Source organism: Equus asinus, chromosome 8 (genome assembly GCF_041296235.1).
Source record: "Equus asinus isolate D_3611 breed Donkey chromosome 8, EquAss-T2T_v2, whole genome shotgun sequence".
Lineage (NCBI taxonomy): Eukaryota > Metazoa > Chordata > Mammalia > Perissodactyla > Equidae > Equus > Equus asinus.
The window spans coordinates 69,892,848-69,905,085 of record NC_091797.1 but is presented as its reverse complement, the minus strand read 5'-3'; the positions used below and the strand labels follow the sequence as shown (position 1 = coordinate 69,905,085).

At 47.4% G+C, this 12,238-nt stretch overlaps 1 protein-coding gene across 5 annotated transcripts in view; it reads left to right on the top strand.

Annotated features, from left to right (window-relative positions):
• The window catches only part of SFSWAP (splicing factor SWAP), a 79,264-nt gene extending 67,660 nt beyond the window's left edge, over window positions 1-11,604 (top strand). For all 5 annotated transcript variants that reach the window (XR_011505287.1, XM_070515824.1, XM_014861088.3 and 2 more), the window contains 3 exons: window positions 9,089-9,253; window positions 10,761-10,833; window positions 11,214-11,604. Coding sequence is in view for 4 of the 5 variants with exons in the window: in XM_070515824.1 (XP_070371925.1) it covers window positions 9,089-9,253; window positions 10,761-10,833; window positions 11,214-11,279 (304 nt within the window). In the remaining variant the exon portion in view is untranslated. The remainder of the gene's footprint in view (window positions 1-9,088; window positions 9,254-10,760; window positions 10,834-11,213) is intronic.
• The last annotated feature ends 634 nt before the right edge of the window (window positions 11,605-12,238 follow it).

Here is a 12,238-nt window from a genome sequence, read left to right as displayed (position 1 = left end):
TGAAGGCTTCATGTGCAGACTGACTGTCTGTGTATAAATTACATGTGAGCCTCACAACGCACTAAGCACCCCTGGCTGTCCCAGGATAACAGGAGGGAACTGAAGTCCATTTTCAGTTTCATTGCTTGAGCAAGTAATCCTTTAACATTTGAAATTCATCACCACCTTGGGTATATGTAAAGGGCACGGTCTAAAATTAATTCCTTGTAGCAGAAGATCTCTCCTAATAGAAGAGTTCTTGCTTTGCCCTCAAATTAACCTTTGCATTAAAAGCGATATCCCAGGAAAAGGAGGTGATTATCTTAGGAATCGTCAGAACTTTTGTTATCACTGGAACTTATTTAATAAGTCATACAAAAGAAGTTAAGGTTTCAATTTACTGCACTGCCAAGCTGCCCTTTCCTGAGAGATGGAACCAAACCTTGATCCTGACGCCAAGGAGTCATGAATTGGTGGGTTCACTGGACCCCAGGAGAGGTGAATATATGTGCAACTACTGGTTGATTTTTCAGTCCTGGTTATAAACCCAGAGTTGTCTGTAAGTCCAGACTAGGATCTCTTAGCAGTTGATCCAGCAGTCAAACTCTGTGCCCTCCACCCTTCCATGCAGAGAGGGTATGAGGTCTCTGCTTTAGTGTGGCAGCGGGTAAACTAACTCATCTACCGAGTCAGGGTCACTTTAATTCTCTCAGGTCACCCAGACCAGGGGAAGGTGCCTCCTGCCAGATTTGAAGGATCGTTTCTGTAAGCTGGTCATTGAGTGCTGCTCTCACTGACTTCTGATTTTGATAATTTTTTAACTTACTGGAAAATTTTAAACTTATTGTCAAAAAATAGTACAGTGGGGGCTGGCCCCGTGGCCAAGTGGTTAAGCTCGCGCGCTCCGCTGCAGGCAGCCCAGTGTTTCATTGGTTCGAATTCTGGGCACGGACATGGCACTGCTCATCAAACCACGCTGAGGCAGCGTCCCACATGCCACAACTAGAAGGACCCACATGAAGAATATACAACTATGTACCAGGGGGCTTTGGGGAGAAAAAGAAAAAAATAAAATCTTTTAAAAAATTTTTTAAAAAATAGTACAGTGAACACTCATATGCATATAACTCCTAGCTCGATTCAACAATGGTAACATTTTGCCACATCCTGTTTTTCTCTCTCTTCCTGTCCCTCCCTCCCACCCGCCATCTCTCCCTCACTCCCTTCTTCCCTCCCTCTTCCTTCGTCCCTCTGTCTTCCTCCCTCCCTCCTTCCTTCCTTCCCTCCTTCCTTCCTTTGCGTGTATATTTCATGGCTTTGACAAGTCCAGGCCAGCTGATTATAGAAGATCTCACAATCTGGATTTGTCTTACTGTGTCCTCGTGGCTAGATTCGTGTTAGACATTTTGGCAAGAACATTACATAGGTGGTGGTGTGTGATTTCCCATTGCATCATACCGGGAGACACGCAAGTGTCCATTTGTCCCATTACCAGTGATGCTGAGGTTGATTGCTTGGTTAAGGTTGCACCCGCCATGTAATAGTACCTTTTCATGTCTGACCTGATAAGTAACCGTGGGGTGGCTCTGTGAGACAGTGTGAGTGCCCTCTTCCCAGCAGCTTTCTGCCTGTTGGTCTCAGCATCCACTGCTGCCTGAATCAGTTCTGTGTCAGTGATGGCAAATGGTGGCTTTCCAGTTCTGTCCTTCCTTCTCTAAAGAAGAGCCACACACATACACCCTGGCTTTGTTTTAGTATCCCTATGGACTTTGGGGTTGTGGGTTTTGGTTTTTCATTTCTTACGCGGTATTCCATTGCCATAATTATTCTATTTGATGGTGATTGTCTCACACTTGGCCCCGTTGTTCTTTGAGCACATGCTGTTTTAGCACAGTAGGACGCTCCAGTCTTAACTGGTGCTGTCTCTGCCCAGCCTGGAGTCTGCCATTTCTGGTTCCTTTTAGTGAGTATTTGAAAATCAAGATCTGAGCATACTGAATATTTTTAAGAGGAAAATTTGGTACAGTGTGGAAACATATAAAACAACAAAATGATAAAAAGTATTTTGAGTACATTGTAAAAGTGTTTTTCATAAGAATGTTTGACCAAATCATGCTAAAGCACACTTCAACAGAATGTTCCAGTTATTTTATTGCAGCAAATAATAAATGATTAGTTATGGGAGTTTTGCCATTAAATTCCTACTCCCTAGCACTGTGCTAGGCACATCAATAAATACTTGCTGAGTGAGTGAATAGATTCTTGCCTGGGATAAATATTTGCTGGCTGTTGTCACACAGTTCTTACATTATACATGACGTGTTTTTTTTTTTTACATGACGTGTTATTAATTCACAGTCGACTTTTATAATTGAAGGATGCACATCATAATTCCCTAGAGCAACTGCTAAAAAAAAGTAGCTGAAAAGCCAATGGAGGATATAAAACAGAAACTTAAAGATACTTCAGGGCCGGCGCCGTGGGCAAGGGGTTAAGTTCACATGCTCTGCTTCAGCAGCCCAGGGTTTTGCTGGTTCGGATCTTGGGTGCAGACATGGCACTGTTCATCAAGCCATGCTGAGGCGGCGTCCCACATGCCACAACTAGAAGGACCCACAACTAAAATATACAACTATGTACTGGAGGGATTTGGGGAGAAAAACCAAACCCAAAAACAAACAGACAAAAAATTTCAGTAATTCCAAAGAAAGCAGAAACGTTGGGGAGGGGGACAAGTGGACAAATAGAAAACAAGAAGATTGCAGACTTAACACCATTCATATAAATAATTAAATATAAGTGGATTAAAAACACTAGTTAAAAGACAGAGATTTTAGACTGCATTAAAAAGCAAAACCTAAGCTGCTTGTAAGAAACACTTTACATATGAATACACAAATAGGTTAAAATTTAAAAGATGGAAAAAGTTGTAAGTGCTAATAAGGAGAAAGGTGATACGGCTGTGTCAACGGGAGACAGTGTTGACTTAAAGAAGTGGTGCTAAGAGGGCCGTTTCCTAGTGACAGAGGGTCCACGCGTGAGGACGTAGTTTTTAAAATGTGTGCATTGAATAAAAGAGCTTTAAAATGCTTGAAGCAGAATCTGACAGAACTAAAGGTAGACAACAAGACAGTGTGGCGACAGCAAATGTGAGCAGAACCGTTAGCCAGCCGAGCCCTGCAGCCACAGCTGAGGATGCACATTCTTGTGAAGTACCACCGGACATCACCGGCCACACCATGCAGTCAGTCTCAGTGAGTTCCGAAAGATGCAGGTGACAGAGCATGTGCCCTTGTTACCACATGGCATTAAGTATAAAAATCTATAGGAAGATATCTATAAAGTGCCCAAGTATTTGGATATTAACACTTTTTAAATTGCCCATAGGTCAAGTAAGAAATCATGAGAGAAAGTAGAAAATACTTTGAAATGAATGATAATGGGGTGCACCTGTGCTTGGAAGGAAATTAGTAGCTTTAAATGTTTATTTTAGAAAAGGAAAATAGTCTGAAAACAACAATCAAATCTTGTATCTTAAGCTGAAAACAGAAGCAGAAACTGAACCCAAAGTAAAAGCCAAATGTTAATAAAGGTCAGAAATCAAGGAAACAAGAAGTAGACCAACAGTGGAACCAAAGACAGCCCTTTGAAAAGGATCGAAAATTGATTAATCTTTATTTAGATTGAGTAAGAATGAAAGACCTAGCAGCCGGCCCCACGGCCAAGTGGTTAAGTTCACACTCTCCACTTCAGCCCAGGGTTTTGCCAGTTCGGATCCTGGGTGCGGACCTAGCACCGCTCATCAACCATGCTGAGGTGGCGTCCCACATGCCACAACTAGAAGGACCCACAACTAAAATATACAACTATGTACTGCGGGACTTTGGGAAGAAGAAAAAAAATAAAAAGAGCATTGGCAAGAGATGTTAGCTCAAGGCCAATCACACCTTACAGACATGAAAAGGATGATAAGGAAATAAATTTTATTCTAGTTAATTTGACAATTTAGGTGAAATGCACAAATTCCTTGAAAGACAGAAACTACCGAAGTGACAGAAGAAAGAGACTATCTGAATATCCCCATATCTACTGAAGAAATTGAAGTTATTAATTTAAAACCTTTCCACAAAACTCCAGTCCCTGAGAGTTTCCACCAGTAAATTCTAATGTTCAGTAAAGAAGGGATACCAGTTTTATAGACACTCTTGAAAGAAAATAGAAGATAGAGCACTTCCCAACTCCTCTCTTGAGGCCATCATCAGTCTGATTCCTAAAGCAGATCGACAGAGTATGTGTGTGTACACTCACACACACATGTATGGGGGGGAGCCTGTGTATGTGCACACATATGTATGTATGTGTGTTCACAAACCAATACTCTCAAGAAGATAGATACAAAAATCCTTAACAAAATATCAGCTGATTTGAGTCCAGCAGTTTATTAATGGGGTAAAAATACCTTATGCCCAAGTGGGATTTATCTCACGAATGCAAGATTCTTTAGTGTTCAAAAACCAATCATTGTAATTCACTGAAGAAATGAAGAAGAGCAACGTGATCTCAATGATGGAGAAAAAGCATTCAACACAATTCATCACCCATTCATTAAAGTGAAAAAAGGGGGAAAAAACTCTTGGCAAAGTGGGGATAGAAGCAAATTTCCTCTGTCTGATAAAAGCCACTTTGTAAAATGCACAGCCAATATCACACTTATTGAAGAAGCCTGAGCTCTTCTGAGATCAGAAACAAGGCAAGAAAGAGAAGTAGAAGGCATCCAGATGGACGGGAAAAAGTACAACTGTCTTTTTACATAATTGTGTAAAACCTTAAGGAATCCGTAAGTTTATTTGTATATACTAACCTAGAACAATCAAAAAATGAAGTTAAAAACAATACCATTCGTAACAGTATCAAAAAAACAAACTACTATGGATAAATGTAACAAAAGTAACTTAAATAAATGGAGAGAGAGCCATGTTCATGGATTGGAAGGCTCAGTATTATTCAGATGTCTCTGTCCCTACACTGATCTGTGGGTCCACTGCAATCCCATCAGAATTCCCACGGGCTTTTCGTGGAAATTGGCAAACTGAAGCTCTGTAACTTGTGTGGAACTTAAAGGACCTAGAGTAGCCAAGACAATTGAAAGAAGAAAGCAGAGTTCAGGGACCTTTACCACCAGTTCAAGACTTACCGGAAGGCTACAGTGATCGAGACGGTGTGCGTTGGTGCGCCTGAAAGTTACACAATGTTATATCTCAGTAGAGTTGGGAAAAACGCAGACTGCCGTATGAGCATAAGGGTGTAGAAACAGCAACAGAGCTGAACGGAGTCCACGAGAAGACCCGCATTACGTAGCCAGGTGATATTTGACAAAGATGCCGAAGCAATTCCATGAGGAAGGGGAAGTCTTTTCAACAAAACGTGCTTGAACAACTGGATATGTGGATATCAGAATGGAGAAAAGTGGGGCCAGCCTGGCAGCACAGCAGGTAAGTTCGCATGTTCCACTTTGGTGGCCTGGGGTTCACCAGTTCAGATCCCGGGTCGGACATGGCACCGCTTGGCAAGCCATGCCGTGGCAGGCATCCCACCTATAAAAAGTAGAGGAAGATGGGCATGGATGTTAGCTCAGGGCCAGTCTTCCTCAGCAAAAAGAGTAGGATTGGCAGCAGATGTTAGCTCAGAGCTAATCTTCCTCAAAATAAATAAATAAACAAACCAACAAATAAATAAGTGAGAATGGAAAAAAGCCGTCTGGGGGCTGGCCCAGTGGTGCAGCAGTTAAGTTTGCACATTCCAATTCTCGGTGGCCCAGGGTTCGCCGGTTCGGATCCTGGGTGCAGACATGGCACCACTTGGCAAAAGCCATGCTGTGGCAGGCGTCCCACGTATAAAGTAGAGGAAGATGGGCATGGATGTTAGCTCAGGGCCAGTTTTCCTCAGCAAAAAGAGGAGGATTGGCAGCAGATGTTAACTCAGGGCTAATCTTCCTCAAAAAAAAAAAAGTGATCTGTACACCATACACAAACATTAATTCAAGATGGATCAGAGACCTAAACGTGAAAACCAGAACCATTCAGCTTTTTGGAGAAGACAAAGAGAAAAAAATAATGAAATTGACTTCATTGAAATTAAAACTTCACACAAAAGCACAGTTATGAAAATGACTAGGCTGGCCCCAGGCTGGGAGAGATATTTGCAATATGCATCTCTGACAAAGGCCTGTACCAGCACCAAAAAGACAGACACTGTATTAAAGAGGAGGCAGATGACCTGAACAGGCGTTTTGTAAGAGAATGTATTAAATAGCCAATAAGCACATGAAAAGACGCTCAGCATCATTAGCCACCTGTCAAGGAACTGCAGATTAAAACCACATGAGGTGCCGCTTTACACTGACATAAATGGCTAAAAGTACACAAGACAGACGCTACCAAGTGTTGGCAAGGATGCAAGCGACTGGGGCGCTGAGACCTGGGCAGTGGGCGTGTAAAATGGTGTGACTGCTTGGGAAACTGCGACCCAGCTGTGCCCGTCCCAGGAATTGACTGGCTATGAGTCCAACATTTGACCCCAAAGCAACTTGATTCATAATTGCTGAAAACTGGAAACAACCCCAATGTCTGTTATCAGGAGAAAGCACAAACGAATGATGGTAGATTTAGACAGTGCAGTGCTCGGCAGCAAAAGGAAACAGATTGGTGACAGCCAACACTGAGGGAGAATCTCGGGAGCGTTTTGCTGAGCAAAGGAAACCAGACACAAAGGATTAATACTGCACTATTCTGTTTATGGGAATTGAATTTGTGTGCTGGGAATCAACCATGGTGCGGAAGAGCGTGCAGATGACTGAGAGCGGCAGTGAGGGAACTTTCTGGAATGATGGGATGTTCCTGACCACAGTGGGGGCCTGGACGTCATGTGTGCTCTTGCCAAAACTCACCAAACAGCACTTAAGACCTTTGTGTTTTGCTGGATGTAAAGTGCGCCTCGGTTTTTTAAATGACTGAATGAATGAGTTGCATCAGCAAATGCTTAGAAACTTTTGTCACGTGAGATCAAGTTGTGGTAAAACTGGACTGATTTACACTCAAGGATTGCTGGCCTACCTTTAATTAATTCATGTAGGAAACAAGCCTCAGAAACTTAGCTGATTTGGGGCCTAAATCATTTTGAACTTATGTCACTTGCTACAGAATATTTATTTACTGCTTCATTTGAAATCCTAGCTTATGTGTATAGACCTAAAAATTGCACAAAACTTTTGCAATGTAGAAAATACGCCCATTGTATGCACTTTCCACATCTGTGTATCCAGCACTAGGACAGCCTCTCCATCAGTGGAGCATTTGTCTTTATCCTGGCCAGTGCGTCAGGCCACCTGCCTGTGGCCCCAGCTCACCAGCGACTCTTTCCCACAGCTGAATTTAAGGTACCACGCTGCCGCCACTTCAGGCCAATTCTTTCTCGTTAGTAAGGCAGAGCTGGAAAGCCCGTCCCTTGCCCCGCTGGAGTATCAGATTGCTCCGTTGGTGCCACAGTCTGCCTTTGCACAAGAACAGCACCAGGACCCTGGACTGAAATGCTAAGGCCCTGCCAGCTACTCAGGGCCGTCCCTGCCAGAGGGGGACTACACCAAAGTGTTTCGCAGGCGCCTCTGGGGGCCAGCACTGATGGGGGTGCTGGAGAGGGGTGGCGAGCATACACCTTGCGTGGAGCCCACACTCTGCAGACCACAAAGAGGGCACCAAGAAACTCATGAAGTCACGCTGCCCTGGTAAGTGACTGGGCTGGGACCCAAACCCAGGGTGACAGTTGAGCTGGTCTTGGGGATAAGCGGGCGTGTGGACAGGCCCCGCAGTGTCTCCTGGGTTGGGAAGGGCCTGCGAGCCACACAGAATCTTGAAGGAGCCAAAAGGAGTCTGAGCTATGCAGACGGTGACCCGGCAGCATCTGTATTTAGGGCGCAGAAGAGGTGCCGGCTCAGACTGTGGCGAGGTCCGGGCGCACATCTTCCCACCGCAGTCGGACAGTGCTGACAGCGCTGTGGCAGCAAGGGTGTGGGTGGAGGAGGGGCGTCTGGCCGTGCCCTCCATGCTGCCTCTGCCCTGGCCTAGCAGTTCATGTCAAGGGTCCGTCCTTGGGGTGCATTGTGGCAAGACACAGCCCGGAAGGAGAGAGATTGAGAACAGGGGCCAGTTAGAGTAGTGATGACAGGCCCATGCAGACTCTGCAGGAGACACTCGGTTACCACGGAGTACAGACTGGCAGCCTCGCATCTGGTGGGCGGTGGGGACCTTTAAAAAGAGGAGGAACCCGAAGGGGCCGAGAGCAGGAAGCAGCTCAGCGCCTGTCTGGACCACACATCACTTTTACCACCTACATGTGTTTTGTTTTAGGGGTTTTTTTTAATGTTGTTAGGAGTGTGAGAAGGAGGGTCACATGGCAGGGGTGTGGAACAGAGTCAGACATGTGGGAAACTGAGGAAGCAGGTTGTCCGGGCCAGAGGCGGGGACAGGCTCAGGTGAAGTGCAGGCCGAAGGTCTGGATAGGGAGGGACCGGGGCAACGCTCCTGACCTGGAGCCTGCAGGCCCTGGTGACGAGCGATGTGTGGGAGGGCGGGCGGGGCAGGGCCAGGCAGCGTCTCCGTGAGACCGAGGAGTCTGGTGGGAGCGCCGGGCGCGGCGAGGGCCTCCCTGGTGGACACGCAGGTGCGCCCAGTAGTTACATCTGCAAACTATGGGTCGGAGGGAAACGCTGAGCTTTTGCCCAGGCACGACATGCTTTTAATTTCCGTTTCTTGTTGGAAATCTCATTGAGTTAGCGTAAGTGAACAAGAGTATAAACAGCACTTGGTTGCTCATCTTAGGTATTTTAAATGTGGATAAAGTGCTGATCCCACGTTTTAAATCCCACAGGGATGTGTGTGTGTGTGTGTATATAATATATACATGTTATTTATATAACATATAAATGTGTATAGCTCTAAAAAGGAGTTAACGTGTATAGAAAGGTGACATCGCCAAATTGTCCCTTGGGAAACACTTACCCAAAAACTCCTCAGAGGCAGCTCTGTGCCCTTGCCTAAAACCACTGTCCTTCCAGAAGCCCCCATGAGAAGAAGAAGAAGCGGCGCTCGCGGTCCCGGACCAAGGCCAAGGCGGGGTCTCAGTCGGCATCCCCAAGCAAGCAAGCCACACGCAGGCACTCGGCCCACTCGGCCAGCATCTCTCCCGTGGAGAGTCGAGGCTCCAGCCAGGAGCGCTCCAGGTAACCCCACCCCAGCTGCACCCTGACTTCTGGGCCACGGGGGTGCTTCTCATGGGGAAGGGCCCAGAGGGGGAAGCCAGCAGACCACTGGCCCAGGCCTAGGGACCCCTGCTCCTGGCCTCCTCGTCCACATGTCACCTGGGCTCTAAGCAGAGGGTGGACACCAAGGACAGTCAGAAATAGGGCCAGGCCTTGGGAGTGCCATCCAGAAGCCACCCCTTTGCCCCGTGCTCTGGGCTAACCCCTGCTCTCCCATCAGGCAGAGGGAGTCACCGAATGGCCTGAGCCCTTTGTGATTGTCTGTGGGCCCGACCTCAGAGACGCGAGCGGGTGTGAGATGGGCTGCCTCCACTCCATGAGACGCAGAGTCCTGTATGAGGAAGTGCTCCCTCAGGTGCCAAGGAGAGGACTTCCCTCTGTCTAACCAGCTGGGAAATCGTGTTTTAGCGTGACAGAAGCCGTTCTCAAAACTGCTAGTTCTCGAACCACCCCGATGGTGGCGCCTTTGTCACCACTGGGAGCTTGTCCTCACTGGGAGCTGCGGAGACCAGCATGATCATAAGGGAGGGGAGGGCCAGGCACTGGGGGGCCAAGGTGATGGGCACCCAGAACTCCCCATTGACACATCACGCACTCCAGGCCACTAAGAGCGGGGCCAACCTGTTCTTCCCGGCCACATGGGGTGTGTGACGTCAAAGTCCACACTGGTTGGCACATGGCCAGCCTGGCCACTAGCACAGGTGCAAGCGTCCTCATGCCAGTAACTGACTCTCCATTGACCCGCCACCCGTGGTTGTCAGGAAGCATTTGCCAAACAGTTCCGATTTCAGAAGGCCAGACCCCCCACGCCCCTGTCCACTCAGAGCCTGGGCAGGGGCTCAGGAGTGGAGCGTTTGGGCGTCACGTCCCCTCTCGGTTGTAGAGCTGGTGCTTCCATCAGCATGAAGCACGGCCGCCCCTGAAATGGGACATGCGGGCGCGTGCGTAGCGCAGGCCACAGCTCGCTTGAGAGAGATTCGAGTCTAAGATGGAGCTTCTTCGAAGGTAGGACGTAGGAAGTGCAGACCCCGACGACTAATTGTGGGTCGTGTCCACGCACATAAGAGTCCTAAGAACCGACCAGGAGCACCCGCTCGTGGTCATGTCGCGATTCTGGGAGTGTGGCTCTAGCTTTCTGATGCTTCTGTGCATTTCTTCATCTCTTTTTAGAATGTGTCTTACATAATGTTCATGTGAAAATATTCTTTTTCAGTTAGGTTGCATTTTATAAAATATTTCAAATGTGTGTTTTAACATAAAATATATATATTTTTAATAATGTTGATTTCTTTTTAAAAGATTTTTAAAGATATTGGAAACAAATAGAGTAAAACGTTCTTTTTGAGTTCTAGGGAGTTTGAAGTATGGATGTTTATTATGTTATTCGTTCTACCTTTCTGTGTTTTTTTAAATATCTCTAAATTTTTAAGTATTTTTTAAGCCTCTGGTCTCTCTTTGTGTGCATTAGGGGGGTTTCTCAGGAAAAAGACGGTCAGATCTCTTCAGCGATTGTTTCTTCTGTGCAGAGCAAAATAACTCAGGTAAAATGGGAGTGGGTTTCTCCCCTTTTTTTATAAAGAGGCTACTTTTCACTTCCCTCCCTTTGTCTCAGCAATAGTGATGAAGGACAGGGGTCGTGGGCCGGCCTCCTGGAGGGCCAGTGGTCTTGGCACTGCCCCGGGGCGAGCCCGGGAACCAGCCCTCCTGCCCCCTTCTCCTCCCAGCCTGAGCCCGTGAGCACTGAGGCCCCAGCAGTGGGAGATTCGGAGCAGGACCCTACCTGGGGGGTGTTCACAGCCACACAGCTCCTTTTCCAAGTCTTCCTCCAACATTTTCATAGGTCAGTTCACCGCGTAGATTGTCCAGTTTCCAGGTCCTAACAGGAACCTTGTAGAGATCCTCTGTGTCTCTCCTTGTACAGGACCTCATGGCCAAAGTAAGAGCAATGCTCGCAGCTTCCAAAAACATGCAGACCAGTGCCTCCTGAGGCGCAGGCGGCTGGGCAGGACGGCCCGTGCCGCTGACTGTGGGCGACGGTGGGCGCTGCTCCCGGGGCTCCGGGTGGCTGCGGTTACAGAAGCCGGAAGGGCTGCGAAGCCCCCTTCTGCACAGACCCATCACAGAACACTGTCCAGATTCTCCCCTGGGGACTCCCTTGGACAGTTGGTGGTTTTTGTAAATTAATTTTTGATGACATTCTCAGTTTAAGATTTTTGACCAGCAGTCTCTTACCTGTATATTTGTAAATAATATCATGTTTCTGTGAAAATGTATTATCAAATAAAATGAGAGGAAAACACCTTTTCTAGCTAGCAACTGTGGGCCGTTTCTTCCTTGTTTGGCTTGTGAGTGTGTTTTCCCATTTGTCATCTGTCATTTTTACTGTGACGCACATCCTACATGAGCGTCAACGGTGATGTGTGAGCAGCGGGTGGGTCTGCCTGTCTGGCATCCCCCCACCTCCGGCCACTCTGCTTCCTGTGCCCCCGGCTGCCGCCGGAGCTCAGGCACACCCTGCACTGGGGGCGCAGAGCCAGGCCGCCTGTTGCCCGGGACGGAGCAGGAGAGGCAGGTGGCCTGCAGGCCTCCATTTTAGGCACGGCACCTTGGAGTAGATGGCTCTCCTTAGCATCCACGACATCCTCAGAGTTCACCTGGGTAGATGGTGCAAAATGACACCATCGTCTCACGGGAGCTCTCCTCAGCTCATGCCCAGTGATGTGTGACCCCCCAGGTTCACTATGTCACATGGGTCTCACGCCACTGCCATCCTTCTCTCTGTCCCGCACGCAGCATGCACAGTGCCCAGGTGGGCACATAAGGTGCTGATCATGGGCCGCGTCTTGTTTCAAACACCAGAAATAAGGACTTGCAGCTTACCTGCGGTTTGAAGTTCAGAACCATGACTTCGTCCCTGCACTTGGAAAGTTGTGCACAGCTCACTTA